General features: G+C 44.3%; 1 protein-coding gene across 1 annotated transcript in view; it reads left to right on the plus strand.

The window, feature by feature from the left end:
• Nucleotides 1-20,239, plus strand: part of LOC148543324 (inactive dipeptidyl peptidase 10-like) — a 246,190-nt gene that overhangs the window by 200,211 nt on the left and 25,740 nt on the right. The window contains exons 23-24 of the mRNA XM_088481087.1: nt 6,596-6,695; nt 16,529-16,587. Of these exons, the coding sequence (XP_088337213.1) occupies nt 6,596-6,695; nt 16,529-16,587 (159 nt within the window). The remainder of the gene's footprint in view (nt 1-6,595; nt 6,696-16,528; nt 16,588-20,239) is intronic.

Consider the following 20,239-nt stretch of genomic DNA (forward strand, 5'->3'; position numbering starts at 1 on the left):
GATGTGCTATATGCTTTTAAACTGCTGTGTGTTTGTGCGGCTGCTCTGTAGCTGAGTTTAGCCAGTGAGCTTGCTGCAACCTTTGGCCAATATTGGTGAAAACAATATTGTGAGCTGTGGGGTGATCTAAATTGATTGGAAATCAATGGAAATAAATGTTATTGAGGTTAATAATACCGTTGGAACAAATAAGCCCTAAATAAGATTTTAGCAGTAAAAAAAATACAGATTCAAAACCAAGACCAAAATATGTGAGAGTGGTTTTGGCAAAATTAGAACCAAAACACTGTTTTAAGCAGATGCAGATCTGAGAAAATTGGACAGGTGTGGAGGCATATATTAGGTGTTAATCTGCGTCCATGTCTTCAGTAGGATTGTGTCAACAGTCTGATCTTGAGTTGGATCCCCAGAGGATTGGACAAGTGTGTACCCATCTTAAATCATACAACGTCATGTCAGATAAACAATTTGCTTTATACATTGTTTCTAAAATAAAACTGTGGATAAAATGGAGGGAGGTGTCTGAAGGGGGTAAGGATGACAGGCCAAATTTTGTAATATAGCCCTTACCTGAAGATGTTATTGAGATTCTTTTTCTGAAGATGTTGCTGTTTAGGACCTTATTGGAAGATGTAATCCAAAGTCCATATCAGTAGTCATTATCCAAAGTCACTTAAATAAAGCTGGAACTACTCAGACAGCATCAATGTAGGATAAAATGTCACCACAAAATGGCTGTCAGTAGCTGGGCATCCTTTACATAGGGCTGTGACCTGCATTGTGACATCACAATGCATGCAGACAGCAGCTAGAGTTGGCTGTATCTTAGATCAGCTCTGTGTCTAGATGTCTGCAGCAGCACTCTGGTGAGACTAGAAAAGCTAGGGCCGAGGAGGTAGTGTAACTTGTTGCAGGGAGAATGCTGGGCCCTAGAGGTGCCATGGGTATCGTAGCAGCCTCTGCACCTACTGTAGCAACACACCCTTGCCTTTGAGTGGTAGCTTGTCTGCCACAGATTGGAAAAGTATGTACTGTGACACAATCCTTTCAGTAGACCAGATGCAGATCTGAGATCTGTTGCAAATTTGGACAGGTGTGGAGGCTTATCTTGGGCGGTCAGGATTATGTCAACAGTCAGGTCTGGGGTTGAATCCCCAGAGGATTGAACAAGAGGGTACCCATCTTATCATGTCAGATGTATAATTTGCTTTATCCATTATTGATAGATAGATAGATAGATAGATAGATAGATAGATAGATAGATAGATAGATAGATAGATAGATAGATAGATAGATAGATAGATAGATAGATAGATAGATAGATAGATAGATAGGTGTAGCATATTGAGAGAGATAAAACCAAAAAGATTGGACACACTAGATCACGTCTGTGCATTATTTCCCAACGACTGTACACTTTAGGCTTGGTCTACTTCCAACTGTAAAGTGAACCTCATGACAAAGCCACAGCTGTATCACTCCACAAGTCACAAGTGTAAACAATAATATCTCTCAGAGACAGAAGGCCTGATTCAGAGATGAATGCTAATGCTATCGCAGCTGTGATTTCGCATGGAATGTAGCTACAAAAAAATGATAATAGTTTCAAATCTTACCTGAGCAGCACATCCCTGCCTCGCTGACTGCAGCACATCACTGCCTCACTGACAGCAGCTTATCAACACCTCACTGACTGCAGCATATCAACACCTCACTGACTGCAGCACATCCCTGCCTCACTGACAGCAGCTTATCAACACCTCACTGACTGCAGCATATCAACACCTCACTGACTGCAGCACATCCCTGCCTCACTGACAGCAGCGTATCACTGCCTCACTGACTGCAGCACATCCCTGCCTCACTGACTGCAGCACATCCCTGCCTCACTGACTGCAGCACATCCCTGCCTCACTGACTGCAGCACATCCCTGCCTCACTGACAGCAGCATATCACTGCCTCGCTGACCGCAGCATATCACTGCCTCGCTGACAGCAGCTCATCCCTGCCTCGCTGACAGCAGCTCATCCCTGCCTCGCTGACAGCAGCACATCACTGCCTCGCTGACTGCAGCACATCACTGCCTCGCTGACTGCAGCACATCACTGCCTCGCTGACTGCAGCACATCACTGCCTCGCTGACAGCAGCTCATCACTGCCTCGCTGACTGCAGCACATCACTGCCTCGCTGACTGCAGCACATCACTGCCTCGCTGACTGCAGCACATCACTGCCTCGCTGACTGCAGCACATCACTGCCTCGCTGACTGCAGCACATCACTGCCTCGCTGACTGCAGCACATCACTGCCTCGCTGACAGCAGCTCATCACCGCCTCGCTGACTGCAGCACATCACCGCCTCGCTGACTGCAACACATCACCGCCTCGCTGACTGCAGCACATCACCGCCTCGCTGACAGCAGCTTATCAACACCTCCCTGACTGCAGCATATCAACACCTCACTGACTGCAGCACATCCCTGCCTCACTGACAGCAGCGTATCACTGCCTCACTGACTGCAGCACATCACTGCCTCACTGACAGCAGCTTATCAACACCTCACTGACTGCAGCATATCAACACCTCACTGACTGCAGCACATCCCTGCCTCACTGACAGCAGCGTATCACTGCCTCACTGACAGCAGCGTATCACTGCCTCACTGACTGCAGCACATCCCTGCCTCACTGACTGCAGCACATCCCTGCCTCACTGACTGCAGCACATCCCTGCCTCACTGACTGCAGCACATCCCTGCCTCACTGACAGCAGCATATCCCTGCCTCACTGACTGCAGCACATCCCTGCCTCACTGACTGCAGCACATCGCTGCCTCACTGACAGCAGCATATCACTGCCTCACTGACAGCAGCACACTACTGCCTCACTCCCATACACATTTCTGACAGAAAAATGTAAATAAATGTCCAAATTACTTCATAACTCAATGGTTCTCACTAAAGAAGTTGGACAGCACTTACCTGAGCGGCCACTTCAGACCCTAGCACAGTAGCACAGTGAACAGTGAGTAGACATGCCAGCCCTGACCCTGAAGGAACATTAAGCACTTCTTGCCAGTACAGGTCACTGTACAACGCTTTTTCTTACCAAAATGACCCACAGTGACAGTAGTCTTTAATGTTCAACAGCTTTATTCACTTACACTGTCATCCAGTTAAGAGTTTATTCATTACAAATAATTCAAATTAAACATCATATTCTGAACTATTTTCTCCTCCTTTTCTGTATCTGTTTCACCTTACTGTACATCATTATCCACATAGAACTATTTTGTCACAACAGGGACCATTTTATAAGGTAGATATACCACTCTTGGATGTGTGGTCCCCGCTCTGATATACGCATGCCTTGGGTGGTTGAACACACTCGGCCTTATATATAAAATGATAAGGTGCACTTACCCATTTCATAGCAAAGATTTTCTTGTGTATTCAAACATAGGTCCATATTCAATAAGTTTCGCACCGCGATACTTTTTCACCTGCTGGACTTTTTGTCTATATTGCGTGTTTTGCAGGCGAAAAAGTATCGTGCGCATCCCTGCTTAAAGGCGGAAACAGACCCGGCGAAAACTTTGCGTGACACATGATGGCGAAAAATTGATTTCGCCGTCATCGTCGAAAACGCGGCGCCAAATTGAATACGGGTCATGGGTAGGAAACAGCAGGTCTGACGTTTCGTTCTAATATGGATCTTTATCAAGGCACAATGTGTTTAATAAAACATAGGGCCTGATTCAGACCCGCTCGCGAGAGCGCTGAGCGCTCACAAGCGGGATGATGTTGCCCAAGTGCGCATGTGCACGACGGAGGTGGCTCCATCGTGCGCATGCGCGAGACCCGAATAACGACGGCCAAGCCGTAGTTATGGGTCTCGCACGAAAGGGGGCGTGCTGTCGATGGTGATTGACAGCACGCCCCCTTTGATGGGCATGCCGGGGGCGTGGCTGCCCAGACGGAGGCGTTCCCATGGGAACGCCTACCGTCTGGGGCCGGCTCCACTGACATCACTAGTGATGTCAGTGGGAGTGCTTTTGGCTCTGATAGCTCACAGCGTAACCACTAACAATGGAACGCATGTGACATACATGCTACCGGAAGTCGTTGTGCCGCGAGTGAGACACTGAACCTGAAGCTGGTTACACGAGGCAAAATAATGAAGACAAAGCGCTCCCATCTGGAACACATAGTGTATCCATGGCTAAAATCCGGCAACTGCATCACCAGAGCTTGGGGGCATGTTAATAAATAACCAATATATCAATAAAGCACCAGCATTCATTAAAAATAGCTGCCCACTATAACTGTACCACCTGTAGAAGCATGACAGTGGGCAGCTATTTTTATCATCCAGAGAATGGAAAAAAAATCTCGATCAATCACAGACTCGCTCATGTCTGATTTTGCTGTATATACACTCACGTGTCCATGTTCACTGGCAATAAAATAACAGGGCGGCAGTAATTATGTCATGTATAGGGGGTGGGGCCACCAGCACCGGGAAGTGCAGCTCTACCCGGAGTATCCTGAGGATGCTCCGAGCGGCTGTACAGACTGCAAGGAGCGTTCAAAGGATACTCCAGATGGCACTGCAGCAGCAATTCTGACTGCAGGGTGCCATTATAGATACCCTGCTAGCCAGAAGCAAGAGCCGTGGTGCCATCCCCAGGGCCCTGTGCTCTGTTCAATGGCACTGCTCGTACACCCCTAGTTACCGCCCTGTATGTAGGTAATGTTGAAATATGGAATGCACCACTGCACTGCCTCTATGAGTGTTCCTTACATGAAGCATTCTCCTTTACCAAGATGGCCGCCGTTTGGTCTTCTGCGCATGTGCTGCGCCATCTTGTCACTGTGTATAAGCTCCATAGTGGGACATGGACATTCCAGAGATCCTGTACAGATATTCTGCATATAGGCTGAGTATCCTGCATATACCCTGTATATACCTGCTTCATTCTGTACATCACCGGCTAGTGCTCTATATGTTCTGCTCAAGCTCCATCCAGATTACTAAAGGTATAACTGTGATTATGGCCATACAAGTAACTTCTATTACACTTCAATAAACCTCAAAGCTGGTTAAGTACTTGGGCTGTTTAGTGCATCCGGACTCCTGTGGCTAGTTGCTATTATAACCTGTATTCCACTGCTAATAGCACACACATGTAAACACGGAGGACCATCAGACCCTTCCGTGATCACATTACAAATCACCAGTCTTCAATTCACCGGGCACTCAGGACAGGAGAATCTAATAAACTGGTGGCCCATCATTTATGGTTACAACCAAAGACGGGAGGAGATCAGGAGCAAACACTGGATTCGTAGTTATCCTTGTATGTGTGTATATATAGAAATATAGATATACATATAGTTTAAGCACAACTCCGATGTTTAATGATTGGCGAATGTGCAGGATCTTTACTGCGCGCGGCATCCATTCCACTTCTCCGGGGTCAGCACCGCTGCACAGCTGCAGTGGTGGGGGTGCCCAACCTCACGACCACCGAAGGGACACTTCGGTCCGCGGGTGGAACACCGGGGCATAGCCCAAAAAAACGTGACTGTCCTGGTGAAATTCAGGATGGATTGAAGGGGTGCACTCTCTATGGGGTCGTGCCCCTGTTCGACTGCACTGGTCGAACGTGCCTCGAGCCGGCCCTGATAATGGTGCTCTAGCCAATCAGCTCCTAACTGACACATAAGTCAGTCCAGGCACCAATTTGGCAGATTTTGTCATACACATATATACACTAGTTTTGGCAAATCTGAAAGATAAGACAGGACACCTTTAATGTGGCTGGATAATGACCATATAGGCGGCCAGATATAATCATCGATATATCCCTATTTATGGTCTCTATCTATCAACAGCTGATAGATTATAACTGTGGGGGTCATTCAGACCCGCTCGCGAGCGCAGGACGCTCGCAACCGGGTCGATGTTGCCCCACTGCGCATGCGCACGACGGAGGGAGCTCCGGCGTGCGCATGCGCGAGACCCGGACAGCGACGGGCTATCCGTCGCTCCGGGTCTTGCACCAAAGGGGGCGTGCTGTCAATGTTGATTGACAGCACGCCCCCTTTGGTGGGCGTGCTGGGGGCGTGGCTGCCAGACGGAGGCGTTCCCATGGGAACGCCTCCAGTCTGAAGCCGGCCCCACTGACATCACTAGTGATGTCAGTGGGAGTGATTTTGGCTCTGATAGAGCCAAAATCACTCCAGGGCTTGCGGCAGCGAGACCCTACCGCAGGCTCTCCGTCGCAAGCCCGATGGTCGCGATGGTCTTGACCATGATGATGGTCGCTCGCTATAGCTGTGGGTGGTCACCCACAGCTATGCGAGCGTCCAGGAGGCCGCTCCATTTTCATGGAGGAGGGCCCTGATTCAGAGTGAGCGCTCTGGTCAGAGCGTTCGGCTCTGAATCAGGCCCTGTGTTTCATTGGTAGCCTGTTTGGACCTATATACTCTACGCGTATTTGCATCCAGTTAGTCATCAAAGTCGCACCTAAAAGGCTCTCAGACACAAGGAAAATCTAAATGTTAATTTGAATTATTTTTGTATTCAAGGCTTATGGTGGATTCCTGGCTCTGAAGCTGCTGTCTGTGCCTGAAGAGCTGTTTACTTGTGGTGTAGCAGTAGCACCTATCACCAGTTTCCTCCTGCACTGTGAGTATGTTATGCACATTTATGTGACTAGGGGGTCTATTTACTAAGCAGTGTTAGCAGACAGAGTGAAAAGTGATACAGTGCCAGCCAATCAGCTCCCAACTGTAATTTTTCAAACACAGCCTGTGAGATGGCAGTTAGGAGCTGATTGGCTGGCACCTTATCACTTTCTTATCACTTTTCACTCTGTCTCCTAACACTGCTTAGTAAATAGACCCCTAGATGGTTTATTGAAACAGTATGAAATTTGTCTGCACACAATCCGCATCAAACACAGAGCTTTTCATATGCCGTACGCATACAGTATGTATGGGTCTTGTGACACCAGGGGCTGGCTGGCAACTTTAAGCCTGGAGGGCAAACACAACCATGTGACGATTGATTTTCTACCAAATAACTGTGATGGAAAAAACAGCATAATAAATTTCTCTGAGAGACGTGGTGTATCTAATGTGGGTGTGGTTTAAATAGCCATAGAAAATACTTGTTATGTCAAAGAGCTATAAATAAATACACAACCTACCAGCCCCATCTGACAAAACAGAAACTATACTAGTGTCCTCTCTTCAGTACAGAGACCATAACAGTGACCTCTATAGAATAATTAGACATAAAACCAGATCCACAATCTGGCTGCCTCTCCTTGCTCATTAAAAATCTGCCCCCTTTTAAATTAGACCCCAGATTTCACTGACCCAAACCTCCATTATTAAAATTCCTACCCCAGATATGACCCCCCCCCACACTCCTGATTAAAAGCTGTACCTCAAATTTGATAACTCCCCTTAGCTCCTGAAATATCAAACCACAGATTTGCTCCCTCTCACACACACACGTACAGATCTGCCCAGCTACATTGTTGTCCATAGAGCAGCGAATCGCGCTATGCATGGAGCAAGACGGACTCCAGCAATCGGAGAGGCGCATTCGCATCTCCATAGGATATAATGGGGGACACATTCCCGTGATCGGGATTGCACTTTCGCGTCTTCATAGGATTGGAGACACACTCCCATGATTGGGGATGCGCCATAGCGTAGCGTGGCACATAGCGCGATTCACAGGCACGTTTGTGCCGCAATCAGCCACAATGAACGTGGGTGCATCTGTACACAATTCCCTCATTAAAAATAATGCACTAGATTAACCACACACACACACACACACACCTCCATAATTAAAAATAATGCCACAGATATCCTCTCATTAATCATCTTACCCAAAATATGCTTCCGTTTTTGTTAAAACTTATGGACCAAATCTATTCTCCTCACTCCCTCATTGCAAATAGTGCCCAGACCTCAGATCTATGAGGCGACCCAACGTCGGTGACCCAACCATAGAACATACTTATCCTGCTGCAATCAGTCCCTCTGTCTCATCTCATCCTGGCCTGCAGCCTTCTAAATTCTGATTGGTGGATAGCTCCGGCCATCCACCAATCAGTGTGGGGAGACATCCCACCACTGTGATTGGTGGATGGGACTAGAGCCATCCACCAATCCGCATTCTGCCAAGCCAAACACAGCCGGACGCTGCGGCTGCATCACAGGTATGTGACAGCCAGGCGGCTGAGAGAAGATGCTCCCCGGCCACTCTGACTGTATGAATAACATAAATGGAGTTGTCAGGGAGCTTCTTCTCACGGGCATATGATGCAACAAGTAGCTGCAGCCAGACGGCGGTCCCTAGCTTTAAAATTGTAGCGGCCCAAGGGGCAGATGTCACTGCAACACCCGGCTCCTGTCACTGAGGAGCCGGCATTATGGTGTCACCCCCTCCGAGGGTGACATCCTGTGCGGCCCGTACCCCCATAGTGATGCCACTGGTGACATACCTCCTACACAATGCACTGTTTTTAAATGGATAAATAATTTAAAAAAATGGTAGCTACTGACCCTTCTAAAATCCACAACTAGCTATAATTCTATACAAGTTGGGGTTTCTCCCCTGTAACAGGAAGACCTCAGGAAGGAGGCTCCAAAACCATCAGGCCCTCCATCCTGGAGGTAACTTGCTCACACCGAAACCTGTTTTATCTCTTTCAAACCCCCAGGGCTGTGATTTCTGGTGAAATGAACAAGATCTGGACCCCTGGAGTGGCTACTTTCCCACTCTAGTGGTTCCCTTAAACCACATGGATTCCTAAGTCCCTTCCCCATTATACCTAAAGATTCAGGGGGAAAGATACGCAATTTAAAAATAAACTTTAATTAAATAAGACTCCTTTTCTTCCTTTCTCTTCTTTTTCAATGATAATTTGTTAAGCAACTTTTTTGTATTACAGGTTGAGTTTCTCATATCCAAAATGCTTGGGACCAGCGGTATTTTGGATATTGGAATATTCCGTATTTTGGACTATTTGCATACCATAATGAAATATATTGGGAATGGGACCCATATCTAAACAAAGAATGCATTTATGTTTTATATACACCTTATACACACTGTCTGCAGGTAATTTTGTACAATATTTTCAATAAGTTTGTGGCTCAAACAAAGTTTGTGTACATACATGAACTTCATTTATGTTTCATATACACCTTATACACACAGCCTGCAGGTAATTTTATACAATATTTTTAATAAGTTTGTGCCTTTAAACAAAGTTTGTGTACATTGAACCATCAAAAAGCAAAGGTGTCACTATCTCAGTCATGCTAAAAAAAAAATTAGTGTTTTGGAATATTTGGATATGGGAGACCCGCCCTGTACTAATATTTTCTTTGCTTGTATATCAATTATTGTGATTATCTCTGTTATTATTAAGTATTTTGTAATTAATACCTTCAAAATTAAAATAAAAACAATTTGAAAAAAAAATGTAAGACTCCTAAAGACCATAGAAAGTAGCTTTCCTATATAAAGTGCACTTGGAATGTAAAAATGGCATCCCATTGAAACCAACACCTATAGATTGAAAAATAAAAAATAAAATACTATATTATATATAATGTGTGTGGACAAATAAAAATGATAAATAATATATGCACTGTGGGTGGTATATGCTTACAAATGACTTTAATTAATATGAAAAAAAAAGAACAATAATTTAGTTGATGAAGAAATTTATTTTGCACAATAAGTACTTCTTTGCACACAATTCTTCAAGAGGTAGTTTGAAACTAGACCAGTGGTTCTCAAACTCAGTCCTCAGGACCCCAAACAGGTCACGTTTTCCAGGTCACCCAGCAGGTGCACAGGTGCAGTCATTACTTACTGACACATTTTAAAAGATCCACAGGTGGAACTAATAATTTCACTTGTAATTCTGTGAGGAGACCTGGAAAACATGCACTATTTGGGGTCCTGAGGACCGAGTTTGAGAACCTGTGATCTAGACACTGACCTAATGCAGAGCAAAAACTAAAGTTGGGTACATACATGAAAGATATATCTGCAGATGATGGTTATTTAAACACACTGAACAACCATCACTGCCATCTGGCCGGGGGTTGCGTTGCGCCCCCCTCTCCGGTGGCCTGTGCAGCAAGTGTGCGCGTGGTTGTCTGACCACCCATACACACAGCACAATGTGCAGATATATCTGCCATTGGCTGTGCTGCACAGCCGACGCGATGTCTGTAAACGACGTCATTCACAAACATATCGTCTGTACACACTGGCCGATGCAAACACATGATATATCAGCCTTTCAATTCTACCCAGCATTAGCAAGGCTTGGCTTACGGCAAAGTAACCAGTTGTTAATTGCACTGTATGATAATCTTACATTGGATTGCATTGTACCTAAGTTAAATCAAGGAACCAATCACACACCATACTTACCGACTTTTCAGGAATCCTTTCCGGGAGCAGCCGGGGAGTAGATGCTGCTCTCAGCTTCGGGGGGCGGGGTTAGACTATAACTGTCATCAGGCCCTGCCCCCTTTACAGGAAAAGCCTACGATTCGCAGGTCCGGGAGGAGCAGGTGGGGCTAAATGATGCGTTTCGCGTCAGATTTAGTCCCTCCCTATGGACCTGCAAATTTCTCGTAAAATCTCCTCATCCTGCCCACTTCACTTGGAAGTGGGTGGGATAGGGAGATCTGTCTACTCTTTCAGGGGTGCAGGGGGCTACCCAAAAAATCGGGAGCCTCCCGCAACTCCTGGGCGAGTAGGCAAGTATGTCACACAGTAAGGTATACTGTATGTGCAAATTAAAACTCAAGACTGGACATTTTTTTTTTTCTGTAATGTTTACTATTCTGATCCCCATGTATAATATTTACTATTCTGATCCCCATTTATAATGTTTACTATTCTGAGCACCATTTATAATGTTTACTTTTCTTAGCCCCATTTATAATGTTTACTATTCTGATCCCCATTTATAATGGTTACTATTCTGATCCCCATTTATAATGTTTACTATTCTGATCCCCATTTATAATGTTTACTATTCTGATCCTCATTTATAATGTTGACTATTCTGATCCCCATTTATAATGTTTAGTACTCTGATCCCCATTTATAATGTTTAGTACTCTGATCCCCATTTAAGTCCTTTCCCAGTTCTTATCCTTACAAAAGAAAGTTGACAACATTAAACATGGAAAGTAGGAGTGCATGAAATCCTGGTCTCTAAGTATGTGCTATTACATGTTGCAAGTAATCTTTCAACACTTGTGGGGTTAATTCTGAGTTGGACACTGCAGCGTCTGTGATGACATCTTTTGCCAATCGTGCTTCTGCGAGTTTATGCAAATGCCGCTACAAGCCCTTCCCTGGTGTACAGTCGTGTGTCTGCATGTGCAAGGACTGAAGCGCCTACGTTCAGCGTCTTTAGATGCTCAAATACTGCTTGGTGCGTAGTTAGATGCAACCATTGGTTGTACCTGGAGGTAGTTGAAGTCCCGACAGCCGAGATGCAGGAACTAGCAATGCTGATGCCGCAATCCAAACACCAGTCATAATCCCAACCGCTGACATCCCAACAGTAAGTATTTAGGTTAGAGGGAGGGTTAGAGGTTAGTGTTAGGCACTAGGGGGAGGGTTAGGGTTAGGCACTAGAGGGGGAGGTTAGGTTTAGGGTGCGGGGTGGAGGGTTAGAATACTTACCATCAGGTGTTAGTATCCTAACCCTGTTGGGATGCCAGTGTCAAGATTCTGGCCGCCACGATCCCGAGCGCCGGCATCCTGTACCCAACCCATTGTACCATAGCAACTAGCACCAGCCCCATGCTAGGTGCAGATTATCCATCAGAGTATGGCCTCCAATGTGAGTGATTATGCATCTGAGTTTTCTACCACTTCAGTAACACGCCCACTACACTCTCATAACACGCCAATAAGACGGACCATCTCTGTGCGTCTGCAAAATCCCCTTCCTGTTGCCGCCCCAGGTGGACAGGAAGACTGAGACCATGCATTCAAATCTGTACTGCTGCTCTGTGTGCATGGTGCACTCTAGACGCATGCACAGTAAAAGAATAAAGCTGCGCTGCGTCCGACATTGACATTGTATCCAACTGAGGCCATGTCTGTTTTTCTAATGTATAAACTGCCAGCATAGTGCCTCTTATGGTACATACACACAGTCAAATATGTCAGATGCACAATTGAACGATTCGAAATTTGAATGATTTTTGCCTGTATTGAAATGAATGGAATCGTCCAAATCTGACTGCAAACAAATCAGATGTCAGATATCGTTATCTGACAAACGGGAACGTGCATCGTTCATCGTTCATCTGACAAACATGTCAGATATGTCAGATTTTCCTTCAGATATGAACGATTGAACGATTTTTAAAATTATTGTACAGATCTGAAGGAAAATCTGACTGTGTGTACACGATGCACCATTACTTTCCTTCTTAAATGTCGTTCAAATTGTTTTGTGTTCTGATCTCATACACTTGAGCAACTGACAAGTGACCTCCAGTAGACAGCCACTCCTGAATTACAAGTAACAGAGGGCCTGATTCAGACCCACTCGCAAGCGTTTGAGCGCTCGCGAGCGGGTCGATGGTGTGCTCTGCGCATCGTGCAGCGGCCGTGCTGCGCGTGTGCAAGCCCCGGAGCGAGAGAGAAAATCTCTCGCTCCGTGGCTCACTACAAAAGGGGCAGCTGTCGATGTTGATCGACAGCTCGCCCCGATTTGTAGGCGTGACAGGGGGGTGGCTTCACAAACGGAGGCATTCCCAAGAGAATGCCTGCCGTTTGTGGGCAGCCCCACTGACATCACCAGTGATGTCAGTGAGAGAGCTTCCGGCTCTATTAGAGCCAGAAACTCTCTGGGGCTTGCGGCCACGAGACCCTACCACAAGGGTCTCGTCGCAAGCCCGATGGTCGCTATGGTCTTGACCATCGCGACCATCATCCTGGCCATTCGCAATAGCTGTGGGTGGTCACCCACAGCTATGCGAGCAGCCAGGAGGCCGCACAAAAAAGTGAGTGAGCACTCTTTCAGAGCGTCCGTCTCTGAATCAGGGCCAGAGGACCTGATTCAGAGCTAGACACTCTGACCAGAGCGCTCGCTCTGAATCAGGGCTCTCCTACCTAAAAATGGAGCGGCCTCTTGGATGCTCGCATAGCTGTGGGTTACCACCCACAGCTTATGCGAGCGTCCATGATGATGGTGACCATCGCGACCATCGGGCTTGCGACGAGACCCTGCGGTAGGGTCTCGTGGCCGCAAGCCCTGGAGTGATTTTGGCTCTATCAGACGCCAGACGCCTGCCGGACCCAGACGGCTCCGTCTGGCAGCCACGCCCCCGGCACGCCCACCAAAGGGGGCGTGCTGTCAGTTACCATCGACAGCACGCCCCCTTTGGTGGGAGACCCGGAGCAACAGCTTGGCTGTCGCTATGCGGGCCTCGCGCATGCACACGACGGAGCTCCCTCCGTCGTGCGCATGCGCATTAGGTCACCATCGACCCGCTTGCGAGTGTCCTACGCTCGTGAGCGGGTCTGAATTAGGCGCAGATTTTCCTATGCATTAGATAACATTCTAAAAAAGCTTGTGATTTATTTCTAAAGAAACCAAGGAACAGCGCGAAGTATTGCGCAACGATAAATGTAATAAATAAATAAAATTATCTAATTCAAGGAACCGTGTGTGGATTCAAAACAATTAATTTAATACTATTAGATAAAAACTAGCATAACCAGCATATCGTTCATACATACAATAAAAATCAATTACACAGAAATATATCTAAGTGGGTAGAATATATATACTGCAAATGATGTAGAATCAGAATGTATGTACCTACAGTCAGGTGCATAAATATTGGGACATTGACAGAATTTTCATATTTTGGCCTCTATTCACCACCATAATGGCTTTGAAATGAAACAAACAAGATGTGCTTTAACTGCAGACTTTCAGATTTAATTTGAGGGTAATTACATCCAAATCAGGTGAACGATGTAGGAATTACAACGGTTTCTATATGTGCCTCCCACTTTTAAGGGGCCAGAAGTAATGGGACTATCAACTCAAAAGCTATTTCATGGACAGGTGTGGGCTATTCCCTCGTTATTTCATTATCAATTAAGCAGGTAAAAGGTCTGGAGTTGATTCTAGGTGTGACATTTGCATTTGGAATCAGTTGCTGTCGACTCTCAATATGAGATCCAAAGAGCTGTCACTATCAGTGAAGCAAGTCATCATTAGGCTGAAAAATCAATACAAACCCATCAGAGAGATAGCAAAAACATTAGGTGTGGTCAAATCAACTGTCTGGAACATTCTTAAAAAGAAAGAACGCATCGGAGAGCTCACTAACACCAAAAGACCCGGAAGACCACAGAAAACAACTGTGGTGGATGACAGAAGAATTATTTCCCTGGTGAAGAAAACCCCTTCACAACAGTTGGCCAAATCAAGAACTCTCTCCTGGAGGTAGGTGTATATGTGTCAAAGTCAACAATCAAGAGACTTCACAAGAGTGAATATGGAGGGTTCACCACAAGATGTAAACCATTGGTGAGCCTCAAAAACAAGAAGACCAGATTAGACTTTGCCAAACAACATCTAAAAAAGCCATTGCAGTTCTGGAACAACATCCTATGGACAGATGAGACAAAGATCAACTTGTACCAGAGTGATGGGAAGAGAAGAGTATGGAGAAGGAAAGGAACTGCTCATGATCTAAAACATACCACCTCATCAGTGAAGCATGGTGGTGGTAGTGTCATGGCGTGGGCATGTATGGCTGCCAATGGAACTGGTTCCCTTGTATTTATTGTTGATGTGACTGCTGACAAAAGCAGCAGAATGAATTCTGAAGTGTTTCGGGCAATATTATATGCTCATATTCAGTCAAATGCTTCAGAACTCATTGGACGGCGCTTCAAAGTACAGATGGACAATGACCCGAAGCATACTGCAAAAGCAACCAAAGAGTTTTTTAAGGCTAAAGAGCGGAATATTATGCAATGGCCAAGTCAATCCCCTGACCTGAATCCGATTGAGCATGCATTTCACTTGATGAAGACAAAACTGAAGGGAAAATGCCCCAAGAACAAGCAGGAACTGAAGACATTTGCAGTAGAGGCCTGGCAGAGCATCACCAGGGATGAAACCCACCGTCTGGTGATGTCTATGCGTTCCAGACTTCAGGCTGTAATTGCAACAAAGTGTTAAAAAGTGAAAGTTTGATTTAGGATTGTTTAGTTTGTCCCATTACTTTTGGCCCCTTAAAAAGTGGGAGGCACTTATAGAAACCGTTGTAATTCCTACACCGTTCACCTGATTTGGATGTAATTACCCTCAAATTAAATCTGAAAGTCTGCAGTTAACGCACATCTTGTTTGTTTCATTTCAAAGCCATTGTGGTGGTGAATAGAGGCCAAAATATGAAAATTCTGTCAATATCTCAATATTTATGCACCTGACTGTATAAACAAACTAAAAAAGTACACCAAAAACCACTGTATATAGGAAAAGTCGTCCTCCACTATTTAATAGTCTCATAGGAAACAGTCTCAGAGCAATACATGGCCCGCAAGTATATTTACTGGTATAGAGGGCCTGATTCAGAGCCGGACGCTCTGACAGAGCACTCGCTCTGAATCAGGGCCGGCATTCTGTTTTTTTAGAGCTGCCTCCTGGCCGCTCGCATAGCTGTGGGTGACCACCCACAGCTATAGCAAGCAGCCAGGAAGATGGTCGCGATGGTCAAGACCATCGCGACCATCGGGCTTGCGACGAGACCCTTGTGGTAGGGTCTCGTTGCCGCAAGCCCTAGAGTGCTTTCGGCTCAAACATGCGCACTGAGCTCGCGAGCGGGTCTGAATCAGGCCCAGAGTTCCAAATTGAGACTGGGGAAATCTTATGTCCGGGTAGTAATATTCTGAAGCTCGTGCAGTCCTTTCAGGATAAACTCAATCCTGCTGTTACTTTGTCTCAGTTTGTAGGGCTATGAGTGCTCCGGTTAATTGAAGATAAGAGGCAGCCATGGTGTAGATTTAAAAAAGCCTAAATTGTGATTTATTTAACGATGGCCAGCACAGGTCATCTGAAATATTCATTTCTGATAAAAATACATTATCAATGTAATGAAATATTTGTATTTATCTGATACACTTTGCACTTTGTTGCCACTTCCATTGTCACTTCAGTATTGCATCGTAGTTTGTGTTTGGTATTCATAATAACTATACGAACCATTAGGATCTATCTATCTATCTATCTATCTATCTATCTATCTATCTATCTATCTATCTATCTATCTCATACATACTGCTATATATATATAAATTGTCATACCATTATATGTGCTGAGAGTGCCTTGGATATATCCTGCCTGTTCTACAATATATATTTGATGCATATATCTTATATATTTAATTTCTACCATTTATGTGTCATTTTGATGCAGCGGCAGTACTTTCCGAGAGGCACCTGGGAATGCCATCACAAGAGGCTTCTGCTTACAGGGTATGTTTATTCAGAGTAAAACCAGAGTGTATGCACCTGTTGAGAGTTCCATATCTCCTGGCTCTGCCTTTGAGGTATGGATGTCCAAGTGTAATAATGCTGTTCTTTCACCTTCTGTGATGTCATGCGCCTTTTTGTGCAGCTTCACCTGTTTTCTGTGCAGATGTGACCATTGTAGCATAACCTCTAGGAATGTGGCTATATTCACAGGAGGGCATATTAGGAGGCAATACATGTAGGCACAAAACTGTTATTTTAAAATGCTTAGTTCCCAAATGTACATTGTGAAATCCCAGAGGTATTGGTGAACTGATGCTGTCCATTTTATGCTATGGTTTGGCATTGTAGGTGTATTGAGACCCTCTGCTACCCGGTTGCTCACATTGCTTGCTTAGTGTTCATGTGGTCGACCACAAGATATTTGACTAAAACCTGCTTGCATGCATTTATCTAGGCATTTGGGCTTTGGCAGGTACTATGGGCAGATGATTAACAGGATTCGTCTCATGGAGTAATTTTTCCCTTGACTAAGGTCAGTGCCAGATTAAGGTCATCATGGGCCTATTGTGTGCTGCAGCAGGGGGTGTGACTATTGATATGGGTGTGTGGTCTGTGCCATGGGGTCATGGGGCATCATGTAGTATTGCTACCCACCCATATTCAGCCATATCAGTCTCCCACCCCTATTAAATTATATGAAGCATACACCACCTGTTCTCTAAAGATAAAAAAAAAACTATGGTATAGTAATAGAATGCAACAATTTTTATTAATAAAGTGCTTTAACAGAAGCATACCTGAAAAAGTAAGTAAAGTAAAAAGTGTAGAACATGAAAACAAAAAAATATGTTATATAAAAAATAAAAAATTAAAACTAAAATATATGTGATCTGCATATTACTTAATATGCATATTACTAAATATTAAATACAGATAATATATGTGAACCATGACTGCAAAAATTAGTTCCACAGGAATAAAGAGGACTGCGGTCTCATAAGATAAATAGATAATATACAGGTGCAAGATTCGACAGAATGCATGCCGGCATAATACTTAATATAATACCCAAACCGGACCTACCATGGCGCTGCTACATCGTACGTGATGACGACAAAGATCTCACCAGATTCGGCGACATGGAGCATCCACACCACAAGTGAGCTCTAAACAAAGAATGTGAATGGGATCCTACTGTGCCATTGTTGGTCCAGTGTGGGTATTTAGCAAAAATGTTAATCTTGCACCTGCCCTTCCTATCCCATTAAAATATTATGCTAGTATTTGCCATTGTCTCAGACATCCAAAAATTAAACATGCTGACTATATATATAATATTTTTTTTAATTATATACGATATATATTAATATATGATTATATATATATATACACACACATACATACACACAGCATGTGTAACTATAAAATATATATAACTCATATTTGTTATATTTATTATATGTAAATATACATACATATTTATATATAGATATACATACATATAAATATATATACACACAGTAAATAAATATTGTATATATAGTGTGTATATATATATATATATATATATATATATATATATATACATATACACACACACACCATAAATAAATGTGTATATATATATATATATAGATATATATATATATATATATAATATGGGATGTGCAGGCTCGGATGGGTTCGAATTTGCAATCCGAGTTCGGATTTTTCCCTCCAAAAAATAGGACTCAGAAAGAGGCTAAACGTCATCTTGCATGGACAAACATCATCATTCCTGGAAAAATCTGAACTCGGCGTGCAAATTCGAACCTATCCGAGCCTGCACATCCCTAATATATATATATAAATATATATATATATATATACAATAAATATACACACATACATATATATATATATACATACACACAGTAAATACATAATGCATTATATATATATATATATATATATATATATACATACACAGTATACATATATATATATATATATATATATACATACAGTATGTGTATATATAATATATATATATATATATATATACACATATACTATAATATATATATATATATATATATATATATAATATAAATATGTGTACACAGAAATATTTGGAGTTTACTCAAAATATATATTTATATATAATTATTAAACATTCATAACTAACTGGCCGCCCTGCATTATGCATAAAATTACACTACTATACATCAGCAGCCAGGCAGCCTGGCCAGCAGGACTCACTAGCACCTTACCTTGAGACTGCTGCTGCCAGGCCATCTTCATGCGGAGCCGCTTTGCTGCTGAGCCTGCCTGTCTTGGCGGACATAGCCGGGGCCAGGTGGGCTGGGCTACTTCAGGGTGCGGTGGTGGCAGGTGGGCGGCACCTATGGAATGTCACATGCAGTGACGTCTTGTGGCGCGGAGGCGGCATTGCCGCCGGGTCAGTGCGCATTAGCAGCGCTGGGAGGGATAGTGAAGCCCTCCATGCGCCGCCATCATGTGTATGCATTCGGCTTCTGAGCTGGGTGCAAGCAGGGGAGATGGGTGCACTGGCGGGGGGCGGCGCCTCGGGCGGCCTCTCACAGGCTGTTGTAGAAGGAAAAATAAATTCCTGTCTACAGTAGCATACTCAGCAGCTGCTTCTGTGGGCATATTCTTATGGTGGGCCTGGAGCTGAAGCTCCATCAGCCCCATTACTAATCCGGCCCTGACTAAGGTATAACAGTGACATGTGAGTGCATATTCAGGACCATGTACAGGCGTATTTGGTGCCCAGGGCTAGATGAAAAATGGCACTCCCCCCAAACTGTGTGCGCACCGTGGCCACATGCCACAAGGGGTGTGGCCACTGGAAAATGAGGACGTATCAACATGACATGCCACCATTTCTCATCACTCTGGTAACATTCCTTTCCATTACAGTTTGAATCCCAGGTATGACTGTATTTTACATTTTGGAGAATGTGAATAGGTAGAATTCACAGGCTTTCACTGTAGTAGCAGGTGGCTCCATTGGTAAGGTGTCTGACTGCAAAGCATGAAGGTGCTAAGGGCCTGATTCAGAGCCGCTCGTAAGCGGCCGCTCGTTCATTCCGAGCGATGTTCGCACATCTGCGCATGCGTATGGGTTTTAGTACGCATGCGCGAACCAGTCAGTGTGGTCAGAAATCGTGTGCTCGCAATATAGCGAATGCCTGCTAATTTGAGTGACTGTATGACTGTATTTTAGATTAATAAGAATGTGAAGCTTGGTATGGACCTATGATTCATTACCGTTCGCAACTGAGATTATGCACTCAATCGTCCAATTGCACCGTTCAGCGCATGTGTACCCATCGCAGAGTGATTGACAGTAAATGCTGTTTGTGGGTGGTGGCGGGGGGGTGGTTGACGAAATGCAGGCATGCCAGTACGTTTAATGTAAACTATCAATATCTGGCGCTGAAACCTATTAGAGATCCAGTACTGAAGTATTGCAGCGGAGTATGCAAACTCTGTGTATGTTTGCAAGAATAAGATAATGAAAAGGAAAAGCAATACTCTGCGCTAATACTACAGTTAACTCACTAGTTAATGAGCATAAATTACCAATGAGATGTAATGTACAAAATATATGTATTATTTATTTATCTATTAGACCTATAACATATTA

The sequence above is a fragment of the Taudactylus pleione genome, unplaced genomic scaffold, assembly GCF_031769625.1.
Source record: "Taudactylus pleione unplaced genomic scaffold, aTauple2 ptg000005l, whole genome shotgun sequence".
In the NCBI taxonomy this organism is placed as follows: Eukaryota; Metazoa; Chordata; class Amphibia; order Anura; family Myobatrachidae; genus Taudactylus; species Taudactylus pleione.